General features: G+C 39.8%; 1 protein-coding gene across 1 annotated transcript; it reads right to left on the bottom strand.

Annotated features, from left to right (window-relative positions):
* Nucleotides 1-742: 742 nt before the first annotated feature.
* Nucleotides 743-20,842, bottom strand: LOC140488553 (thioredoxin-like). The gene is made up of 5 exons (XM_072588124.1): nt 20,667-20,842; nt 11,806-11,910; nt 5,139-5,198; nt 3,234-3,299; nt 743-875 (listed from the first exon to the last, which is right to left on the bottom strand). Exons 1-5 carry the CDS (start codon nt 20,691-20,693, stop codon nt 813-815), a joined length of 321 nt encoding a protein of 106 aa, XP_072444225.1. The 5' UTR covers nt 20,694-20,842; the 3' UTR covers nt 743-812.
* Nucleotides 20,843-25,608: the final 4,766 nt, after the last annotated feature.

Here is a 25,608-nt window from a genome sequence, read left to right as displayed (position 1 = left end):
TTACATAGTTCTTGGCGCCTCAAATTTTCAGATTACTGAATGGGATAAATCTTGTGTTGCTGGTGTAAATTAAGCAGGAGGGTTTACCCCATGTCATAACAGCTGTTATGATAAATCCCTCCATTTGCCTTGCACTTAAATACTTCTGGGCAATATTTTCCATTAAGCAGGAACTTGTGGAAATGCACAAAAGGCAATTTGCACAATAGCACACTTTAAATTCAAATCCATGAAAGTCCAAATTTCACAAATGAATAAAGAACAGAATGGCTCCTAAATCAGATCAAATATGAAATAAACCGGAGACTGGTTCTCTTTCTTCACCGCAATCCACCTCTAAAAAAAAAAGGACTTGGTGAGAACTGAGAATTCCAAAACTAGACTTTGAGACATTTTAAAATGTTTATCAAGTGTTTCAAAATAGAGCAACTCATGTCTACGATTCACCAATAGGTGGAATTACGTTAACTCTGCATTCACCAACTTATGTCAATACTGACAAAATAGTGTCACATTTTGCCTTCAGTGTACTTAGATTAAATATGCGAGGATCAGGCTCCCAAAGTAGCCCAGAAATTCACATTGATGTATGTCTTACCGTTTTTACATGAAATTGAAAGTGGCTGTAATAACTGCATTCACACATTGTCCCATCACAATACAGAAACCAGACTTCACAATTTCAAGTCAATAGGAAAGCCAGCTTTACATCTGGAAACTCATATTAAAGACAACCAAATGCTTTTACAATAAACTAAGATTTATTATTGATTCATGTTTGGTTTGAAACCATGGTTTCATTTGGATTAACATTAACAATATTCTTGAATTTTCTCTTCCAGTTTGCTTAAATTGGCTCCAGAAAATTCAGACAGCTAAAGGAAAAAGAAAAGATTAATAAATAAAAATTCAAACATGTCTGAATCAGTGAGCAACGTTTAAAACTAAACCTTCAGGCAGGTATTCAGCAAAGGGACATGGAGAAAAGCAAGAGGTTACACTGAAGTTGCTTTCTAACTGTAACCAAAACCTGGAAAAACTCAGTAGCTCAGGCAGTACCTGTGGAGAAAAACAGTTAATGACAAAGTCATTGACCATAAATGCTTATTCTGATTTTTATCCAGACATGCTGCTTGATCTACTCAGTCTTTCCAGCTTTCTAATACTTCTTTCTGATTTACAACATCCCTAGTATTTTAAGTCTATAGTGTCAAATCTCAACTAGTATTGATGGCAATGAACTGACATGGATTGAGAAATGGTTAGCAGACAGAAAACAAAGCATAAAATGTGTAATTATCGAAGTGGAAGGTAGTATGAGTGGGGTATAAGAATATATTGAATGCAGAAATCAATGTAATATGGTAGTGTAATGGTAACTACAACCACTTGAATGAGGCAACTGTACACTCAGTTCATTAAATCACCTAAGGGAAGAAAACCTGTTATTCCTCTGTGGTTCTAGCCAACAGTAACATGGCTAAGTCTGAAATGGTTGACCAAGTGACTCAGTTCAAGATCATTTCAGGATAGGCAAATAATTCTGGCCCAACTAATGACACCCACATCTGCTGAATGACTGAAAGAAACCCCTCCTCCCAAAAAACCCATCATTCAAGCATAAGTCCACACACAAACCATCAGAAATCTGAAAAATTCAAAAATCTGAAGATTTTTTCATGCAGATTTCTCTCCACAACGAGGTTGCATGGGAGGAAACAGTTAATCCAATTCCACACCGACATGGTGGCAGGCATCAATTTTGTCTCAGGGCCCTTAATAATCATTGGTGAGTCTGCTGTTCGGTAAGAGTTTTAAAAAAAATTCACTGTTGAACTGTCACTTATTCTGAAATCTGAAAACTCTGAATTCCAAAATCCAGCTGGTCCAGAGGGTTTCAGATAAAAGGATTGTGTTCCATACAAATAGGTTGTGAATAAAGAACTCCCCCTCAAGGATGCCAACAAACCAGAGAGTCTGATGTGTAGTTTCCCCAAATGGTGAGACTACCCCCTGCTATTTGAACACCACCAGCAATGAGACAAGGCCCTTAAATATCTCAAGGACATCAGGTCTCCAGGAAGGATGACTTCCAGCGTTCCTGTCTAGGGTTTGATTACAGACATTGAAACCCACCACCCTAGATCAAATAGTTCACCCCAGCTGCAAAACATCAAATTTCATTAATACTGCCAAATCACACTAATATTGAGATACTAAGACTGATGGCCATGGTCGCATACACGGTCATGGCCAAAAAAGTGCAGGCTTTAAGGAGTTCCAATTAAAGTTGTCGAGAGACGCAGAGCGGATTACGCAAGAAATCCCAGAGCAGAGTCTTGATGGCTAAAGGCACAACCACCAGTGTGGAATGAAAATTAAAAAGAAAAACAGATGTGCAAGATTTTACAGGCGCAAAAATGCAGAGACTTGTTCATGCGCTAATACGTTTTTTTACATAGGTCAAACTTATTCAAATTCATTCGCATTAATGTTAAATCCATTAATGCAGGTGCAATTATTTGACTATCATTCCAATGAAGACTTTTCAGGGTACAGCTGATATGCAAAGTGGACAATGTGTTAAAAAGTGAACAATTTGTTTAGATGGGATTCTCTGAAGACCAAGGCCTCCACAATATCCTTCCTTGCCCAGCTACTCTTTACTCTCCCAAACTGCAGCTCAATTATGAAGTTAACAAAATATTTGGTTTTGTGTGAACATAAACAAAGGCATGGACCGTCTGGGCCAAACACTCAATTCTTTTGGTTCAGAGGTCAAAATTGTCATCTCCCGTTTGTAGTTGGGCAGACAAATTCCGTAGCTTGCTCTGCAGCTTCTGGATTTAAAGTGTCAGCTTATGGCTACATGCCATCTTCATGGTCAGTTTAATCCTAAATAGGAGATTCATAGCACTTCATTAATAGGAAGTTTGCATTTACTATGTACGGATCAACTTCGGTTCAAGTGATCGTTCATGGCAAGGTCTGAATGGAGCTGTGGTGGATATTCTCAGGCAAATTTTGGAGATAGAACTGTAGTCTTTATGCCTGTTAAAAATTATATCAAAATACTAGTAGATTTAGGTTAAGGAGCTTTCCTTTGAACAACTGTGCTCTTGTAGTGCCTGAAGCCACTATTGTTAAATTGGGATAAATTTTGGAAAATGTTTAGGCAAGTATTTTCCCCCGTATCACATTTGTGATCATCATTTAACTCTCCAAAAACTTACCAAGGCTCCATTCTTGTAGAATTGGAATGTTGGCATGCATTTAATGCCACAGCTTTCAGCAATCTCCTAAAGATGACAAATAAGTTAGCTCAAGTTAGAGGTTTATAAAATAATGAGATGCATCAAAAAGGTAAATAGACTTCTCCCTGGGGTGGAGAAGTCCAAAACTAGAGGGCATAGGTTTTGGGTGAAAGGGGAAAAATATAAAAGGCACCTAAAGGGCAACTTTATCATGCAAAGGGTGGTGCATGTATGGAATGAGCTGCCAGAGGAAGTGGAGGAGACTGGTACAATTACAACATATGAAAAACATCTGGATGGGTATATGAATAGGAAAGGTTTGTAGGAATATTGGCCAATGGGACTAGACTAATTTAGGATACCTGGGCAGCATGGAGGAATTGGACCAAAGGGTCTGTTTTCATACTATAAATCTCTTGACTTTATACCATCAGGTAAAACCCATACAGCAAATATTATCTTGTGTGACAACAAGATTTCAAAATTTCAAATCCCTGTATTTAATGCATGTAAGGTAAGTAAGGTGATGTAACAAAGGTCAAAGCAATTTAAAGGAGCCAATGAGATGGATGAGGGGCAGGGAATGCCACACAAGGAGGGAAAGCTACCTCTGCTGGAGAAGATCAAAGCTAGTTCATTCAAGGGAGAAGTCAACACATCTCACAATTTCCTACCAACTGAATAGAACCAAGGCAGGTCAGAGGCATTGGGATACAGATCAGTCTCGATCTAATGCAATATTACAAAAGCTTCAAGGTGGAATGGACTTTCATTGTTTGGAGTCCCAGTTTTTTGAACACTGGGTTTCAATCTACCTGGCTGAAAATTAATTCACAGTTTGTCAAAATCCATGAACAACAAGTGCTTTAAGGTGATACAGAAAATGATACAGCACAGAAAGAAGCCAGTCAGTCAAACATCATGCCTGCATCCCCTCAAAGGACTCATAGTTCCTCACTCTTGTTCTTTCTCCCAGAGCCCTGAAAAAAGCTTCACTGCATTTTGGGATCTGATATTAAATCAGATTCCTGTAGTACATGCGCCATAATTAGTTGTTGTTTTTCTTCCCTCCCCTCACATCGTATCTGGTTGTTTTGCCAATGATCTCAAGCAATCAATTCTAATACCATAAACTCTAATACTCGAGTAACAGTCAAATGCTTTTGACTACTTCTTAAAGTTAAATGTATGGGGTCGACTATTACATGGATACTTCTTTTGAGAGGCTGAAATTCATCCCTGTCAAAATTCAACTATTGTTTCATTAGCAGAAGCCCAACTGATTGCTAAATGAATAAAAAAGGCCCAAAACAAGAATTATGGTAATTCTGAAAAACCCCAAGCGAAACACAACAGCCAGCAGACTGGAAGACTGGGAACAGAGTGGAAAACTAGCAGACTGGAAAGCTGGAGTGGGACATGAAGGTGGGCACACTGATTCAAACGTTGTGAAGAACTAGGGTCAACTTTTACACAGGACATTTAGAAATTTGCAGATTTGTCCAAAAAAAATTTAAAAATAGGATTTTGACTTTTACATGAGATCAACTATTATTCGAGTATATATGGTATTTGAAATCTTTGCTTTGTTTAAATCTATCAAAATCCTCTAAGACTTAGAACATCTATCAACTCCACTTTGTTTAAAAGAGAATATCCCCAGTTTCTCCAATCTCTCCAAGTAACTGAAATCTTTCATGCCTGATACTGTTCCTGTGCACTCATTTTAAGGCCTCAATGTCTTTTCCAGAGAGACTTGGTCATAAGTGTACACCTAGAAAAGAGTCTGTGCTTTCTTAAGAATGCTCAGTCTATAACAGATCACAGGAAATGGCAATAAATATTTGACTATTGATCACACTTAGTTTGCTGGATTTAACTTACTTGTGCATCATCCACATCTGTCTCACAGAAAATTACGTCTTTATATTTCTCTGTCAATTTCTGTCGAGATAAAATATTTTGTTAGTGAAACTGTACTGAAACTTATTCTGGTTGTATTTAACTGTATTTCAGCTTATTCCACAGATCAGCAGTGTTAAAAGAAAACAGAAAATAAAAGAACATACGAAAAGAAAGGGTGGTCAACTTTCCATTGAGATAATCATGTTTGTTAATGATACTGAAGACACATAGGTGGAGTTAAGATAAAGATTGGTCATATTCTAGTGAACTGTAAACAGGCTCCTGTTCCTAGTATTCAGCTACGTCCATGAAATTCAATTCATTCTTTAGGGCTTCTGCTTGATGATCATCTTAACTAGGTTAAAAAACAAACTATGCTCAGACTTTCTTTTGCACATTTTAAGGCTATTTAACAATATTGCACGCTCTATGTTTCCTATTACAAGGAATTCTCAGGCGTGCACTAACAAATGCTTGAGTGTTGCATTGATTTATTTAAATTTCAACTATTTTCAGTTCTGAAGAGTCCCAGACTCAATTCTGCTTTCTTCCCACAGAAGCTGCAAGACCTGTTGAGTTTCTCCAATAATTTGTTTTTGTTTCAGACCTCCAGCACCTGCAGTTCCTAGTTTAATTCACCTGGTTCAACCCAGAGATGTCCACATCATGAAATACATGACTGTCTTACACTTATTCATTTGAAATCCAAGATTCACATCTGTATTTATTCAGTTTATTCTCAAGACATATTTAGTTAAAAAGAAACTGTTCAACATCAGAAAAGGTGCTTTCAATACCTGTATTAGTTCTCAATATGCAATCCAACAATTATGATTTATCATACTGAGTGATTATGGCACAGGAGGCCATTCAGCCCAGCCCAAGAGTCCTGCTATTTCCCTGCACAGCAAACCAGCAATCCCATTCCAAGGGCAGTAAACATGCAGGGCTAAAGTGAGCATTCCCTTTCCTTAAAAATCAATAATCTCTTTTCAGACAAATGAAATGTCATTCCTACACACAAAGAAAACCTTTTCTTCAGATCTTTCACTTGACCAAAACCTTAAAATGTGACCCCCCCCCCCCCCCCATGCCATATAGAAAGAGCTTTTATTTAAAATAGTTAGAATTTTATACACCTCTACTCAATTTTCTTTGTCCCAGCACAGAACATTCCCAGTTTGCAAAAGTGGGGGGGGGGTGAAATCGGTGTCTGGAGAGAGGGACGAGAAAAGCAAATTTTGATACTTTTAATGGCATACTACAAGTTAGTGGCAATTCTGTCTATTCAAGAATCTGAGCACTACTTTGACATGGGAGTGGTTGAGGTGAATAATACAGATGTATTTATGGGGAAGTTATCCAAGTACATGAAAAAAAAGTAGGATAGATTGAGAAGATTAGAGGATGCAGAATAAGAGGAGGCTGATGCAAAGAATGAAAGAAATAGGCTTGACTGCTGAATAACAATCTGAGATCTCAAAACACTTTCGGTTCAGCAAGTTTTGAAAAGATTTGTAGCTCAGGTTGAGGTTTTGGATGTAGGTTTGCTTGCTGAACTGGAAGGTTTATTTCTCGACATTTCGTTACCCTACTAGGTAACACCTTCAGTGGCCTCAGGCGAAGCAATGCGAAAAATTTGTGCTTTCTATTTATATGTTTGGATTTCTTGTGAAGTCACTTCCTGTTCCTTTTCTCAGAGGTGGTAAAAGAAACCCGAACTTAATAGAAAGCAGGAACTTTCAGCATTGCTGAGGCCCACTGAAGATATTATCTAACAGGGTAATGGAACACCTGGAAATGAACCTCCCAGCTCAGCAAGAAAACCTAGATTCAAAACTTTAGGTTTAATCAAGAACATTTGAAGTGTGCTTACTATTCTGGTGGAAAGCGTGCAACCAATTTGCATGTAGCAAATTTGCAAACAGCAATGTCATAACATCCTAATAATCTTTTTGAATTGATTAGTAGAGAATTAAAGATGAGGTTCCTTCTCTTTGAAGCAACACCCTGGCAATGCCAAACAGGGCCTTGATTTAGCATCCTTTCCAAACAAACACCTTTGACAATGCAATACTTCCTCAATGCTGCACTAGAGTGTGTTTGCTTTGAATTTTGCATTTCAGCATTAGATTACAACCCGAATTTGGAATATTTTGACTCAAGAATTGACAATGGTACGAACTCAACCACAGCAGACACTACCACAGACCAGATTGAATGATCTACTGAGCTTCAATACTTGCAAGTCTAAACCTAATAACACATCAACAACAATTGTGTGTTAAGTACTAACCAAATAAATTGAGGAGTGTTACTTAAAACAGGTTGATGGTAGATAGGCAATACAAGAGCACATGGAGGAAGTCACCAGTCACTGTCACCAAGAATAAGCATGTAAATGCAGCAGGTGGCAAAGACAAGTGGTCTTCACAGCACGAGAATGAGTACAGACTACAGATCGTGTAATTGTGAGCCCTGGTGAGACCACATGCAGTTTTGCTTTTTTTCCACTCAGAGGAATGATCTTCTTGCTATGGAGGGACTGACATGAAGGTTTATTAAATCATTTCTTGGATTGGCAGGGAACAGGAAAAACTAGATTAGTTATGTATTCACTTGTGGTTAGATTAATAAGGCACAATTTCAGAAAACTATAAAATTTTAAACAGGATTGGACAGGGCAGGAGGTTAGTTCCCAATGATTGGTGAGTCCGACGAAGGTTTACAGTCAAACGATAAGAGGTAGGTCATTTGGGGCTGAGAGAAGGAGAAATTTCTTTATCCAGACAGTGTTGAGCTTGTGGAATTCTTCATCACAGAAGGTAGTCGAGTACAAGTTAGGTACATTTCTTCAGGCTAAAAGTATATAAAAAAAAACAACAAGAGAACACAGGTACAGAATACCAAGTTGAATGATCAGCCATTACCACACTGAATTGCAGAGCTGGCTCAAAGGGCCAAATTGCCACCTGCTCCTTTTTTCAAAGTTTCAATGTTCCTCTTTATCACAATCCTTCACATAAAGAGGATGTGGTCCTGCATATCCAGTGTGACAAGTCAGGTATCAAATTAAGTCGACCTCAAAAGGATCATAATATTGGGATTTTTGCAAGTGCAAATTTGCATTGAAGAAATCAGACTAAAAGTGGTAATATGGTCTACTGCTGCTCCTTGGTCATAAATTCAAACATCCATCCACACTCCTTGTAACAAAAGAATCCTAATGTTTAAAACGATTTCAAACAGAATATCATTCTTCAGACAGCAGAGTTTCACTGTATAGCAGACTGCTACCTAGAAAATAATGCAACATTAACAAAGAGATAAATGTCATTGAAATTCAAAAGGGAGGAATGCAAATTAAAATTTAAACAGCACAAAATAAGTTTGCTTACGCAGTTCAATGTAAGTTAACAGAAATAAATTACAAAGAAAGCGAGTATTTTATAAGTGAGAGGATATGCAATACAAAGTTCGTGGTCATGAATACAGTACAGACCCCGACCACTACATAGTTGTCCTTACTCAAGGTGAAGTGGTTCTTGTTACCTTTGTAAGAAGTCAGATGCTATTGGTTTAAAGGGAAAGAAGGACGAATGACAAAGTTTTCTACTTTTTCCGCACTGTTATCCTGCTTCATATAATGGCAATTTTAGTCTATCTCACATAAATGAAGATTGACAAGGATATTGCCAGGGTTGGAGGGTTCAGTGAAGTAGTGACAAAGTTTCTTTCATTCAGAGAATCAGAAACAAATCTAAATTTTTCCCTTACAATGCTCACAGAAGGTCAGAAACTAAGGTTCAAAACTTAAAGCTAATAATGTAAAATTATTGAGTGATTAACTAAGCAAGGCTTTAGTTCTTGATTCCTGGAAGAAATTCAACTTGCTCAATGTTTCCTTTGCAAACCTTATGGAAAAAGAAAATTCTTCTTACACTTTTGTTCAAGCTTCAGTTTATCTGTACCTATCAACATTATTGGCTGAACTGTCTTCTTCTGGCCATTAGTGGAACCCCCATTTTTACCATTCTTAACCTCAACTTCAAGATGTTTTTAAACATCTCACACTATGCCTCAGCTCTCAAAGTCGACACGGGTTCAAGATTTTAACAATGCTCACTTAGTTGAAAACGTCAACAATTAAATCACAACTCATACTTTGACACTACTAATCAGCAAGTTCTAACAAGTCATACCTAATTCTTTTCAGTCTTTAGCTGTAGTGTCCTGTACCGTAGACACTGTCCATCACAGCTGACTTTTAAGTCTCCTCTACGTCAGGGAGACAGAACACCAACTCATGGAGTGTTTCAGGGAACATGTCTGGGACACATGAAATAACCCCACCCCGCCATGTGGCCGGCCACTTCAACTGCCCCGGCGACACACAAAACCTGGACCTCTTCCTCTGGCAAATCCAAGCCAACCGACAAGTGGAGGAAGAATTCCTCATCTTCTGCCTTTTGACCCTTCAACATCAACTTCACTAGTTTCCAAATCTCCTCACCATGCCCCCCCAAACAAATCCCAGATCCAACCCTCCAACTCAGCACCACCCTCTTGACCTGTCCACTCCCTCCTCACCAACTTATCACATTTACTCCATACCCTGCATCCACCGACTGTCCTCCCAGATACCTTCCCCCTGGACCCCAACACCCCCACCCCATTATCTCTCAGACCCCCTTCCCCCTCCACGTTCCGGATGACAAGCTTACGTCCAAAACATCAACTCTCCTGCTCCCCAGAAGCTGTCTGACCTCCTACACTCTTCCAGTACCACACTTTGACAGTGACCACAGTCAGGGTAATTTCTAGCTACACCATATCTTGCCAACTGAATTCAGAACTGGAAAGTGATCTGCTGGCGAAATCCATGACAGGAAATCAGTTTTTATATTTCATTCTTTTGTAAACCCTTTACCACTTAAGTGTGACATTTGAAAGGAACAGACTTAACCCATTACCAAAAATAGATTTTAAAGGGAACTTAAAAATGTGACATGTTGGTCTTGTGGCAGTGGCAGTACTGCTACTTCTGAATCTGAAAGCTCAGTTCATATTTCTCCTGGTCTCGAGGTATGGCAAACCCATCAAGCTAATTACAAATACTAATAATGTTCTATTCTTACTGCTGTCTAGTGTTCATTGGAAAATTTGGCAGGTTCACAACTTACTTGGCTGCATTTTTGATTTCATCTTACTTGTCATCAATTTGTCGTTTAGAGGCAGGAAAACTATCCACTGCACCACATGAACTTCATAAAACATGTTTATGACCAGTTTAATAAACAAAGGAATAATTAGCTTTGCAGTAGAACAGACAGGTAAACAGTCTGTCCTTAAAATGATCCAAGGATTAAACAGAACAATTCTTGTTTGCATGAAGTACCCCTGAAATTAAACAACTGAGTCTGCTTTTGTCAAGGAATTATTTCTGAGCAGATCTCAAGACAGGTAAACTATGACATATCATCTCTGAACTAAGCAGAGATGAACTCTCTGCCTGTGCTTCCAGATTGTATGGCAACAGCAAATGGAAGAAACACCTTGCATTTTTAACTTCACTGGCTTGAAATATCTAATTGGCTTGTTGTTCTTTTCATTCTAAAAGGGAGTTATTCCAGTGGAAATGCTCATTTCAAATCCAGAAGGCAAAACGAAATTATGGCACAAAGACTTCTTACCAATTAGGTAAGTAAAGATATTTTAAAAATAAATATTACACAAAGGCTCATGAAACTGCTGGCCACTCTCTGAATTTAGTGGTGACTGGGAGCAATTACTACACAGCAATACTGACACGGATGTACTGACAATGAATTGAAGTCAGAGCTAGTCTATGCAATAAACAAGTAGTTAAATAACGCTTGTGTGGTTTATACATTTGTAAAGATCTATTTTAAAAGAATTAATTGGTTGGTCAATTTATGACAAATTGAAACTTCCTGCTATGTTCTGGAAATTGATTATTTCCCCAGCCACAGTCTTCTCGCTCCAAGCTCCTAGAATTTCCCATTAAACTGTACTCTCACGATACTTATAAAACATTTCTTTAAAATCAAGTTATTTGGATAAGTAACTCTCTAAATGGCTCACTCCAATTTTGTTTTTGCTAACGCATCCAAGACACACACTCAAGGCTGTTCACTGCATTAAGACACTATTAATGAAAGTTGTTGTTGGGACTCAGTCATCTGAACTGTTTTGAAATCAGTCTCGACATCTAGGCATCATTCAACCAGAATATTGTATTTAGCATAAACATCCTAAACTCTAGTTCAGAGATTTGGGAATATGGCTCAGAATTCTACTTTCTTAACCAATGCAGCTTGACAGGTGTTGCATTATTCCAAGAACGCTTTCAGTATAATTTAGCTTCTGCACTTTTTTTGTCACCATAGTATCTTACAAATAGATCTATTGAATCTAACTTGCCCTTACGTTGGCTTCTTACAGAAACTTGGTTGTTTCCGCTCAGGAGTTTGGCATCATCTGAAAAACCTGCTCACTTTGCATATTATGAACCCTCACTTTCATTTCCAACACAACACTCCTAATACGTACCTGTTACTTGCACCTACCTAAAACCATCATTGAAGTCTTTCTGGAAATGAACAATGGTTTTATTGGTACTTACGTGGAACTCTGGCTTTATCTTTTGACAAGGGCTACACCATGTTGCAGAGAAGTCAATAACCACCAGTTTGCATCCTGCCTCCTTAAGTACCATTTCAAAATCTTTCTGAAAAATAACAGCATTACATCAAGAATACTTAACTGGTAATACACTGTCGGTCAGAATCACAGCTCATATTACCAAGAAAATGTTGTGATACTTTGTTAAACAAATGCAAACATGGGATTACCACATCCCTTTGCAATATTTTCTTATGTGTATTATGACATAGTGGTAAACCCTCCTGCTAATTAAACAAACACACAAAAAAGCTCACCCCACCTGTTCAAGTATGAGTGATAGAGAACTAGCCAAATTCCACTATGTAACAAAACATTTAACAGTGGTTAGCACTGCTGCCTCACAGCGCCAGAGACCCGGTTTCATTTCCCGCCTCAGGCGACTGCATGTCTGTGTGGGTTTCCTCTGGGTGCTCCAGTTTCCTCCCACACTCCAAAGATGTGCAGGTCAGGTGAATTGGCCATGCTAAATTGCCCGTAGTGTTAGGTAAGGGGTAGATGTAGGGTATGGGTGGGTTGCGCTTCGGTGGGGCGGTGTGGACTTGTTGGGCCGAAGGACCTGTTTCCACACTAAGTAATCTAATCTAAAATATCAATTTTATACTCTAAAAGTGAACATTAAACAACTATTTACACCCAAGCCTAGTTTCTCTTAAAAGTCTTATCTACCTCCCACTCTATAACAATATATTGATCCAATAAAGCCTCTATTAAAATTTACAGCAACTTAACATTTTCAAAATCAGACAGCAGCTATCATCTCTGGCTCTTCTTCGGTCTTCTGTTGCAAAGATGTTTCATATGAAAAAGGTATCCCTGACAGATGCGGTGAATAGCAGTCTTTCAAATGGCAGATGGTGCTCTGACTAAATGTCCAAAATGCCTGCTTTTTATACCCCAAACATCAGGTTGTCTCATTGAATCAATGTTGTCAAAACAGTAAAATTCAAATTCAATTGTGTTTTAGTATCTTGGGGCATAAATAAAACCAATTGGTTAAATGTGAACTGTGGTGTAACCCTAACCCTATCGCAGGTTACAACCAAACGTTACATTTTCAAATTGCCTAGTATACTTTGTACCTGCTCGTCAATCACATACAAGTGCTTACCAGTTTTTGAGCTTTCACTCTCTTAAAGGTACATTACATGCCATCAACTTCGTAACAACTCTTAAAACATAGTTAACATTGCTTTTGGGCAAAGAGTGGCATTAGATAGCCCCAGGGTCTGCAAATAGTTCATGAGTTGCATGAAAATTTTAAGCACTTCATTCTTGGTTCTAAGCGTTTTCCAGTTGTCCTAGAAAGCCTGAAAAGTTTAAGAAAAATTAAGCCAAGAACCTGGTGTTTAAATGCAAGGATAAAATGCCAAATATTGCATTTGTACAGGATAATGAGACCATTTTTGAAGTACTTGTAGAGTTCTGGACATCCTCCTATAGGCAGGACATTATTAAATTGTAAATCTTTTCTGCAGCCTTTCCAAAGAGGGTTTGAGTTATAAGGAGAGGGTAGATTAGGCTGGGTTTTGTTTCAATGGAGCATAGGAAGTTGAGGGGTGACTATATTGTAGTTCATAAAAATTTTATATATACGGTGAATTTCAAAAGGTCTTTCCCCTACTGAATTCAAAACTAGAGGGCATACTTTTAAGAGAGGAATAAGATTTAGAAGGGACCTTAGGGACTTTTAAAAAAAAAGGAGTGGTTCAGATGTGGAATAAACGGCCAGAGGAGGAATTAGATGCAGGTACAATCACAAAATGTAGAAGATATTTGGACAGACTTGTGAACAGGAAAGGTTTAGAGCGATATGGGCCAAAGGATCTTTTTCGCGCTGTATAACTAACTACATAGTACCTTTAATTCAAAGAAGTTTTATCTGCAACAATTACTGTATCAGATGTAAAGGAGACAAATTTTCTGGATTAACTCAAGTATTTTTAAAAATTCAAGAATCCAGCAGCTGAGAAAGTTAAATTGAGATGAACAGAATTAAAGCAATTGTAGAAGACAGCCTTACCGAAAGCAGTTAGAGTTTAGAGTCAAGTTTATAATAGATGAGTTTTTTCTATAAATTTAGGCTTTTAAAAATTTCCACTTTTGGAGAATTTTGGAAAATTTCTATGATGCATAGCTCATATCATAACAAGTCATAATGCGCCAATGATTGAGATTCGAGTGGCTCAGACAGTGGTCAGAAAATTGGTTAGTCCTGGATGATAAGGATTCATGTTCTGTTATGGGTAGACATTTGTGAAGAGGAGTCATTTTGCATTTGAAATATTAATTTTTAATCTCTCCAGAAACACTGCCAGAGCTGTTGATTTTCTCCAACACTTAATTCCATCACTATTGATTTGTCAACGATAGAGAATAGATGCACAGTAAGACACAAAACAGAAACAAGAAACCGACTTTATGTAGTACAAGTTGAAGATGGTACAAAACATTTATTGTCAAGTCTGACAACACCCACTGATAAGATTGGCGTCAAGTTTATGAAATATCAGATAAAGGAGCCTTGACTCAAATCATTGTAAGTGACTCATGCAAATGTTACTTCCTCTTAACAAATTAGTGGGAGCGGCTCCTCCAATGTGAAGCAAATATAACTTAAGTTGATAACTGCAAATACTGAAGCAGTGCCAGTGCCATGTCACCAAGCCCTAGCAAAACCCAGCCACTGGAAGCAGCAACTTCAGCTGGCAGTATCAGTCATCAGTTTAACGGTTGCCTGTCTGCGCTGTACCTTACATACACTCCAAGTGGTAAAGGAAGACATTGGACTTTGCTTGCTGCAGAAACACCCATGTAACTCAAAACACTAGAGAAGTGTAATTTGCATGACTGGGGATAACTATGCCTTGGCTGCAACATTCACTTAGAACATAGAACATTACAGTGCAGAACAGGCCCTTCGGCCCTTGATGTTGCACTGACCTATCATACCAATCTGAAGCCCATCTAACCTACACTAATCCATGTACATCCGTATGCTTGTCCAATGACAACTTAAATGTACTTAAAGTTGGCGAATCTACTACCGTTGCAGGCAAAGCATTCCATACCCTTACTACTCTGAGTAAAGAAACTACCTCTGACATCTGTCCTATATCTATCACCCCTCAATTTAAAGCTAGGCCCCCTCATGCTTGCCATCACCATACTTGGAAAAAGGCTCTCCCTGTCCACTATCTAACCCTCTGATTATCTTATATGTCTCTATTAAGTCACCTCTCAACCTTCTTCTCTCTAACAAAAACTGTCTCAAGTTCCTCAGAAGACCTTCCCTCCATACCAACAACATCCTAGTAAATCTCTTCTGCACCCTTTCCAAAGCTTCCATATCCTTCTTATAATGCAGTGACCAGAACTGTACACAATGCTCCAAGTGCAGCTGCACCAGAGTTTTGTACAGCTGCAGCATAACCTCATGGTTCTGGAACTCGGTCCCTCTATTAAAAGCTAAAACACTGTATGCCTTCTTAACAACCCTGTCAACCTGGGTGGCAACTTTCAAGGATCTGTGTACATGGACACCGAGATCTCTCTGCTCATCTACATTACAAAAATCTTACCATTTGCCCAATACTTTGCATTCCGGTTACTCTGACCAAAGTGAACCACCTCACACTTGCCCGCATTAAACTTCATTTGCCACCTCTCAGCCCAGCCCTGCAGCTTATCCATGTCTCTCTGTAACCTACAACATCCTTCGTCACTATCCACAACTCCACCAACCTTAGTGTCGTCTGCAAATTTACTCATCCACCCTTCTACGTCCTCATCCAGGTAGTTTATAAAAATAACGAACAGCAGTGGACCCAACACCGACCTTTGCGGTACACCACTAGTAACTGGACTCCAGGATGAACATTTCCCATCAACCACCACCCTCTGTTTCCTTTCAGCAAGCCAATTACTGATCCAAACTGCTATATCTCCCACAATCCCATTCTTCCACATTTTGTATAATAGCCTACTGTGGGAAACCTTATTGAATGTCTTGCTGAAATCCATATACGCCACATCTACCTGTTTGGTCATCTTCTCAAAGAACTCAATAAGGTTTGTGAGGCACGACCTACCCTTCACAAAACTGTGCTGACTAACCCTAATCAAATTATTCTTTTCTAGATGATTATAAATCCTATCTCTTATAACCTTTACCAACAACTGAAGTAAGGCTCACTGGTCTATAATTACCAGGGTTGTCTCTACTCCTCTTCTTGAACAGGGGAACCACATTTGCTATCCTCCAGTCTTCCGGTACTATTCCTGTAGACAAATGATGATTTAAAGATCAATGCCAAAGGCTCGGCAATCTCCTCCGTGGATTCCCAGAGGATCCTAGGATAAACCCCATCTGGCCCAGGGGACTTATCTATTTTCACACTTTGCAGGATTTCTAATACCTCCTCCTTGTGAACCTCAATCCCACCTAGTCCAGTAGCCTGTGTCTCGGTATTCTCCTTGACAACATTGACAGTATTCACTCTAGAAAATGACAAAAAATATTCTTTATGAAAGGTTTTTATATTGATGCAAGACTAACATACTCAACTTGATAACAGTTCAAACTCAAATCAAAATGGGTGAGGCTGTTTGGTATTTGTGGCAGTAAATTTTACTGAAAATTAAAAATTGCTGAGATGCTTATCAAGTCCAAACTTAGTGCAAAGTATCCCATTGTTATCATCATAGTGTAGAGTGGTGAATTGCATGGGAAGATTACACAGTCAATTTTATACCCATTGCAAAAAAAAAGACACACTGTAGCTTGCCCCACACCTCTCAAATCTTTTTGGTGAGATGGATCAAAGTTACAGGTAGAGTAACTCAAACTCTATCCAGAAATTGGAATTCTTCAACTGCATAAGTTTTAGGAGTAAAATTAAAATTTTTTTGGACAATCCAGTTAGATGCCATTTGTATGGTATGACCTCACACTAAGTACCAGTTTTAACACTCCAAACACTGCTCTATCGTTTGCATGAGATAACCCTTGATCCCAGCCAATCTTTCTGAAACATCCAAAGTTCAGTTTGGCACTGTTTCAGAGGGTGTTCAATTTAAGGTACTTTTTTTTTGGTTAGCTCTCTGTTCATTCCTCATCCCAAAATAATCCCAATAATTCCTTTACAAAAAGGAAGTAAGAACTAGTCAAAGTGAAGTAAGCAGCTACAAGACTTGAAACTTTGCAGGTCCCACATGAAGAAATGTAGGCAGTCACTAAAATCTATGCAGCACTGAAGAGTTCATTTAATCCATCATGTTTGGGGTGGGTTCTTTGGAAAAACATATCTACCTTGCTTTACACCCCAGCTCCTGTCACATATCCCAGTAGAATTTTACTTACGTTTGTAGGCAGTTCCTTTTTCAAAATTACTATTGAATCTGCTTTCAATCGTCTTTATGGCAGGGCACCCCAGATCACAATAACTTGCTATGCAAAAATAACACTGATTTCCTCAATAAGAAAATCTTAGATATGCATAATTTGGCTAATGACCATTTGGCCAGTGAAAGCAGTTACCCATCTACTCAAAACAAAATGGATTAGATTTAGAAATCAGTACTTAGACACATTAACTAAACCACCACGATAATAAGCAAAACCTTTTTCATTTTGCTTAAAACACAGAATATTTATTATAATAATCATTAATTACATGAGCAAAACATTTTGACTGTGCTGGCACTTCAGCAGGCAAAACAGAATTAGAGTTCAGGAAGAGCCATTTAAGAAAGCAAGGACGCTGAAGAATGACAAAGCAAGATTTTGATCAGAACGTTAATTTACGTCAATGGCCTGTGCTGTATATTTACTGATTTCAAGGGCAATAAAACAGCTGAAGTAAAGCTAAGCAAGTTTTCGACAATGAGAACTAATCTTTTGAAACAACGTATGCAAAATAATGCAAGACAAACCTTTGCAGGAAAAGGAAATCTTGGTGCCTTTTGGTTGAAATTGTGAATAGTGTTCAATTACCAGAAAGCTCATTACCTGTAGTGTTGTATGTACCGTGTATGTAATATTGATGTAATACTTTAATCCAGAATTGTTCAATTATCTCTTAATTTTAGCTTTTCAAACAACATATATGAAGTTAGCATAGCATTGCCCTCAATCAGAACACAATCCTTAAAGTTGGTCAGCCCACTTTCAAAAATAACTCAAATTTAATTGAATGGATCACAACAGCAAATCTGATTACAACTCCATGAAAAGCGAGATGTGTGAAGTGGTGAGTCTCCATTATGCAGGTTTTAAAGATCGGTTAAAACATAACTTGGGCAGAACTATTACCAACACGAGTGATCAAAACAAATGTTATAAACGTAACCATCCCAAATACAAAAATAAAACAAACCTGACAAAAATAATTAGCTAACTTTTATGCCAAGGAATTTTGCAGGCTTTACACAATTCAAGTCAAATGACAAAAACTGAAAACTAATAAAAAAAACTTTGCAGCTTTAATTAACTTCATCACGTGGCATCATAAAGCAACTAAGAATAATTAACTTATTCCATGGCACTAATGGTCATTAAATTCAAAGGGAATGGGTGGAGACAGAAACACCATTGAAGTTCATGTGCTAGAAGAGCTTATCGTATGAGGGAAAGAGAACGTTTTTGAATAAGGATTTGCAGACCAGTTTTATTTAGTAGTTTCTTACCCGCTGCAAAACAAAGCATTTCAGGAGCATTTCTCACCACAGAAGTACAGACTTTAAGGGAATATGTCTGTAGCTCCTCTCTTTAATACACTCAGGTGTTGGGCTGTTAAGTTAAAAATTGAGGGAGACGAATTCAAGCTTCAATATAAACTAAATTATCTCAAAAGGCCATTATTACCTCCTTCCAAAACTTTGAAACACAATGAAATCACAGTACAGCCATGCTCTCTATTTATCCATCTTGCTGACCCAACCAAATGGGAAAAGGAGCATTTTTCCATTGTTCTATATAAACAAGAGGCACTAACATGTGTCAAAGTTTGTAGATGACACGAAGATGAGTGGCAGAGCAAAGCATGCAGCGGACTGAGAAACCATGCAGAGGAACATAAATACTTTCAAGTGAGTGGGCAAAGGTCTGGCAGATGGAATACATTGTTAATAAATGCAAAGTTATTCATTATGGTAGGACTAACAGTAAAAAGGATTATTACTTGAATTGTAAAAAGTTGCAGCATACTGCTATGCAGAGGTACCTGGGTCTCCTTGTGTATGAATCAGAGAGGGTTGGTCTGCAGGTACAACAAGTAATTAGAAGGCAAATGGAATTTTGTCCTTCATTGCTAAAGGAAGGAGTTTAACAGCAGGGAGGTGATGTTGCAGCTGTACAGGGTGCTGGTAAGAACACACCTGGAATACTGGAAGAAAGTGAGGGCTATAGATGCTGGAGATGAGTTTCAAAACATGTGGTAGTGGAAAAGCACAGCGGTCAGCACGGTGGCACAGTGGTTAGCACTGCTGCCTCACAGCGCCAGAGACCTGGGTTCAATTCCCATCTCAGGCGACTGACCGTGTGGAGTTTGCACGTTCTCCCCGTGTCTGCGTGGGTTTCCTCCGGGTGCTCCGGTTTGCTCCCACACTCCAAAGATGTGCAGGTCAGGTGAATTGGCCATGGTAAATTGCCCGTAGTGTTAGGTAAGGGGTAGATGTAGGGGTATGGGTGGGTTGCGCTTCGGCGGGGCGGTGTGGACTTGTTGGGCCGAAGGGCCTGTTTCCACACTAAGTAATCTAATCTAATCTATGTGAGAAGTACAAGTTCTGGGGCTTATGCTCGAAATGTTGACTCTCCTGCTCCTTAGAGTACTTCATGCAGTTTTGGTCCTCCTCACTTGAGAAAAGATGTACTGGCACTAGAGGGAGTGCAGAAGAGGTTAATTACTTGATTCCAGAGTTGAGGGATTGGTTTATGAGGATAAACAGAGTACACTGGGATTATATTCATTGGAATTTAGAAGAAGGTGGGAGGGTCAGAATCTTAGAACAAGAACAAATTATCAAGGGAATACATACAATAGAAGTAGAGGGGGTAGTTTCCACTAGCAGGTGAAATTGACAAGAGAGCCTCAAGATTAGAGGGAGCAGATTTAGGACTGAATTGAGAAGGAACTTCTTCACCCAGATGGTCGTAAATCTATAGACTTCCTTGTCCATTGAAGCTACTTCTGTAAACATTTTAAAGTTAAGATAGATTGTTTGAACAATAAAGGAATTAAGGGATACTGTGAGAACGCAGGTCAGTGGAGGGAGTCCGCGAACCGATCAGCCATGATCTTGGGGCCAGCTGCCTACTCCTGCTCCTAGGTCTTATGCTCTAATGCAAACATCAAACCATCGTCACCGTGAAAAGTAAAGCAAAGATCACCGAACGACATAGTTTCCTCGCCCTTATTCCTCAGAGCTCGCTCGCTTCCTGCGAGATGGCGAAGGCAGAAATGGGTCGCTCCAGCCTTTCCTCGCCTAGCGGCTATGCGCGCCCACGCCCCATGTCCGAGACTCAAGCGAATGATTTATAAAATTAAAACCGGTGGCGGGGGGGGGGGGGGGAAGGGGGGAGACTGTTGGTCCCGGGAATGGAACGCCTGCCCGGAGGCGGGTGGAGGAAAGGGGTAACGGCTCATTCAAAGCGCCTCGAGACTGCAGGATCGGGGGACAGAAATAAAATGGTCGGCCCTCCTGCAGCGCGGCTCTTACTCCAACGATGGAAACTGCAGAGGAAACCTCTTGTTAGATTCTGTGGGGAAGAGGGAAAATTTCGGGTCCAGAATTCGAACTAACCTGGCTCTCCAGTATCCGCATTCCCATTTTCCGTTTATCTCAGTCGCGTTCGCGCAAGCCTAAAGCAGGATGTTGCACCGTTACCTACAGCCGCGCGAGCTAATGCAAGCGAACTGCACCGCACAGCGCTATACGTCTGTGACGTTGCACGCCGGGGGATAGCGATAGATCATGAGAAGAGGGCGCTTATTGTAAAACTGCGCACGCGCACCCAGGGTCTTGTGGCGTAATGGAAATGCACGCACGCACGCCTGGAGTGGGTGGGGCGGTACTTGAGTTTGGTCTGGAGATGTGCTGTCACATTTCTGAAAATATTCGTGGTTCGTTCTGTCAGTACTTTTGAAATTATTTTAAAGACACTCGCGAAATTTGCGACTGGGTCCGTGGACCAGATACCCTCGATTTCTTTGCATGTACTGTAGTTTATGTCGAGAGGATGTCACTAGTTCAAGCATTTAAAACATAACAGCTGTTATAACCACCAGTAACGTACATTTGTAAATTGGTAGCCCAGAAAAAGCATAGACGATCTTGGCCCGAGTATCGTTATGGCCATTTATTTGTTAAAACGCTAGTAGCCACCCGCATTTAACCTTTTTAGATCAAGGCATGTAAATAAATTGCCTTCCATTCTGTAATTTTTTGTAAGTCTTTATATCTTTATTTTGGGCTTTATGCAGAATTTTGTGGATATTTCCTGCAAAACATTTTGGGATGTTAAAAATGACTGCAATTTTCAATCATAAGGAAGTCGGTTAAGTCCTTAAAGGAGAGAAACTTTTTTTCTTAACGTTTACTTCGTTTATAGAAAAGGTTATCTTTATGAACTGTTCCATACAGTCTTAGCATATAATGAAAACAAACATTAGAATTTGACATTCCCTGCACTTGCAGAAACTAAAGGCATTTCCCACTCAGGCAGGACACTACGTACGTTTTGAGGCAAAAAGAGTCTGATAACCGAACAGACCCTTGTTGTGGACTTTGGCAGAAAAAAAACTTAGGGGTCTTTGTACCTTAACGGCAGCTGCCTCGAGTTTTAGTGCATCCCCCAACACGTAATCCTGAACTTGGAAATGTGCAGTTTGAAACACTTGGTCAAGGTTAAGTCTTTCAACTGGAAGACCAACATGTTTTAGGCAGACCAAAAAGCATTGATGGTCCTATAGGTGCGGTGAATATTTATCTCAGTGTGTGTCCCAGGAAACAGCTGGTAGAGCACTGACTCCTGCGATGAACCTTGAAAAAAAACACTGCATCTCTCTCTAGACTTCCTTTGCAAAACCACATTCCGGAAGAAGATGAGCATATTCTCTTTGGTGCTGGCTGTTTGAGGGCAGCATGCAATGAATGGTTCACAATGACCAATGTGCATGAAGATCTGACAAGCATGTGCTTCTCACCACCAGCCAAGGTGGTGCTGATTGGATAATTCTGGTGATAAGGAATTCTGCCAAATGATTTCAACTATCTGCTCAGAAAACCACATAACAGGAACCTTTTTTTTAGATTAGATTACATTACAGTGTGGAAACAGGCCCTTTGGCCCAACAAGTCCACACTGACCCACCGAAGCGCGACCCACCCATACCCCTACATTTACCCCTTACCTAACACTACGGGCAATTTAGCATGGCCAATTCACCTTACCTGCACATCTTTTTGGACTGTGGGAGGAAACTGGAGCACCCGGAGGAAACCCACGCAGATACGGGGAGTACGTGCAAACTCCACACAGTCAGTCGCCTGAGGCGGGAATTGAGCCCGGGTCTCTGGCGCTGTGAGGCAGCAGTGCTAACCACTGTGCCACTGTGGTGGGGTCTTGAAGACACTATACACTGACCACTTCCTGATGGAGTTGTGGTCCAAAGTGTTTTCCTTTCTAAATTTTTCTGTGGACAGATGTTATTGAATGGTCCAATTAGTTGGAGTGTTCCACATACCAAGGCTAGACCCATTCGTCACAACCCCGGGGGCAGATAGAACCTCAGTTTGTAGTGACACTTGGTGTTTGCATTCTGTGGTCTTCGCAGCCAGATGCAGCAAGACACAAAGGTGGCCATCAGGATGAGGGCAGTGTTGGGTACATCTTTCCTCCTCCCTTAACCAGAGCCTTATACATATTGTTGCTGTGGACGTGGTCTGTCTTTGACCTCCAGATGATTTGGAAGATGGCTTGGGTAACTGCAGAGGTGCAGGTTTGGGAAATAAGCCAGACCTGTGCTGTTTGCAGCAATACCAAGTGTATCTCACACCTGATAATCAGGTTTTTAACTGAATTAGAATAGTGCTCCCATCAAGCTAGTTTCTGCCTCATCTTGATGATATGCCCTTCCCAAGAATTTGTGCACACCCTGGTCCCTCCAAACCATATTCCCAGTACATACAGGTAATCTGCCCTGATTGTGAAAGGGATAAATGATCAGTCAACTCAGTTCCAAAAAATAAGAATTCGTTCTTGTTTTGATTTATGTTGCTCCTAATGCCAGTTCAAACTAGTCACAAATGGATCCTTGCAGAAAACAGCAAAGTCATCCATGTACAGGGACGCCTTGATCTGCAGGCCTCCATAGTCTGGAATAGTCATTCCTCCCAGGCTTGCATCCTGCCTATCTGGATGCTCACAGCTTCTCTGCCTTGCATTGTCTTATCTTGCCTTTTTGGGCTTTGCCCCCTTGGCCAGTGACACGAAGCAAATAGTCCTGTCATCTTCCATAAAGGTACAAAATCAAGAATCTTATAATAGTTGTCAGCCAGCTTCAGTCATGTCATGAACCTTTGCTAAGGTTCCATGCTCAGCTTCCGATATTAGTTCAGGTCCTGCTTGGGACTGTCAGAATTGATATCCTCTCTTCATGAGTGAATAGCTGAATGATAGTGGCACACATCGTGTCCTCTTTCTACCCTGTTGTGAACTGTTTTCTCCTGGAATGAGAGACTGAGAGTTATTAAGGGGGATGAAAGTGGGTTGCGTAGCTATTATAGTTGGTGCAGGTGATGAGATGTCCTGAGTGATTGAGTAATCATTGTAGAGAGTGTGCAGGGTTATTGGCATTCTCAGATAGGGTGGGTGCGAGCAAATGGGGAAGATGTAGGCAGTAGTGAGATTTGTACAGAATGAGCCTTGTTGGGAGATGAGTGGAGTAGCAAAGATAGAATGAGCATGAGGTTTAGGAGAGACGATGGTGGTACTTCTGCTGGCAGAGTGAAGGAAGTAATTGACCTTGTTCCCACACTGTTGGGCTTTTCTCCTGGTAGCTGAGATTGCTTTAAACTGAGTGGCAACGAAAATTCCCTCTAATTATCTTTCTCAGTTGCGTGGACCTCCGAAGCCTGTGCAGAACAGTGACTTCTAGGGCCAGGAGTTATGCCATGATCAGAAGGCTGACCCTGAACGAAATCTTGGGACAACTGTACCCACACTTAACTGGGAGTGTACATTGGTGGCAACTTCACACCATGCTGTGGTATTGTGGCCTCCATTGATGATCTGGGGCAAGACGAAGTTCTGCCATCCAGCAGGACCTCGAGGATCCCACCTCCAGAGCAGGACTGATTTACCATGTTTGGGCCAAACGTTAAGAACTGTGCAGGGCAGCTCTAGACTAGCAGTGATTGTGCAGGTACACAATAACCTCTTAAATATGGGAGCTGTGCCAGGTATGATGGTTTAATTCTGGTGTATTCAATGAGAGGTAAGTTGTTCTGGAAATAGCCCATGTTAAGATGCGGTGGAAATCTGACATGATATTTGCTGTAAGAGTTGGAACATAAATTAATGTGGCAACTTTAGTGAAACTGTTAAGAAAGTTTGCTCATGGCGAGACTCCTTCCTCAACAAAAGCAGCACAACTTGCACTTTAGTCAAAAACTGTAAGATTCAGCCCAAAATATTTGTTCAGTGTCTTCAATTTCCTGACCTCTTCGATAACTTCTCCTGTCTTTACCTCTAAGTGTGCAATGATTATGCTAGCTACTCTTCTTTTTAAATATTTATTTTCTAAATAATCTGCTCAGAAATGTTATTACATACTTCAGATGGAATTTGAATCTGGGTCTCCTTGTTCAGAGGTAGGGACACTACCATTACACCAGACGAGCCCCCTCTTCTTTTTGTATGCTTTGGTAGTTTTTAAAATCTGGCTAGTTTATTCATTCTATGTTTCCTTTCTGGGGGCCCTGTGCTGATTTCTAAAACACACAATCTCATGAGTATTCTTTCTTGCGAAATCTTACTGAAATTAGCACATCAATTTATGTTCCTGCTCTTATGGCATACATCATGTCTGATTTCCTTATTAAAAGTTTCTTCTAGTGTTCATCCTTAATCCAAGGATGGAACTTCCTCAATTAATTTTTGCTTGTTAATGGAATATTTGACTATTTTTATGGAAAATTCCACTATTTAATCACCTTCCCTTTTTATTTAATTAACCAACTGTAATCCAACCATCCCTTTGTAAATATGTAATTGACTTTGTTTAAGATCCTTACTTGGAACTGGAGTCTGTCACTCTCAAATGTAAAATGAAATCTATTGTATTGTGAATACTTTTTGCCAGAGGACCACGAACTGCACGCTTAATAATTAACCTTGTCTCAATGCAATGAGCTCTACCCACAATGGTTTTGTCCCCTGTTGCTTCCACAAGTTTGCTCCAGGAAGCGATCTCAAATTTATTCTGCAAACACACCTTTTAGACTATTTTTGCTACTTTGGTTTGCTTAGTCATTATGAAAATTAAAGTCACCCATGATTATTACATATTTTTTGTAACAAACTCCAATTATTTCTTGGTAATGCTCTATCCAATGAATAACTGCTCCCACCATTATTTTATAACTTTTGATGTTCCTAATCTCCAACCATGCTGATTCTACTTCTTGATCTTCAACTGTCCTTATGTCATTCTTTAAAGCGAGTGTTACTCCTGCTCCTTTT

Source organism: Chiloscyllium punctatum, chromosome 2 (assembly GCF_047496795.1).
Source record: "Chiloscyllium punctatum isolate Juve2018m chromosome 2, sChiPun1.3, whole genome shotgun sequence".
NCBI classification, from domain to species: domain Eukaryota; kingdom Metazoa; phylum Chordata; class Chondrichthyes; order Orectolobiformes; family Hemiscylliidae; genus Chiloscyllium; species Chiloscyllium punctatum.
This window is presented reverse-complemented; position numbering and strand designations above follow the sequence as displayed.

Coding starts and splice junctions, on each gene's coding strand:
- LOC140488553 (XM_072588124.1), bottom strand. CDS start 20,693: ATGGGAATGCGGATACTGGAGAGCCAG. Junction 3,300..5,138: donor CAGATGTGGATGATGCACAA/GTAAGTTAAATC, acceptor TGTCATCTTTAG/GAGATTGCTGAAAGCTGTGG. Junction 876..3,233: donor TCTACAAGAATGGAGCCTTG/GTAAGTTTTTGG, acceptor TTTTTCCTTTAG/CTGTCTGAATTTTCTGGAGC.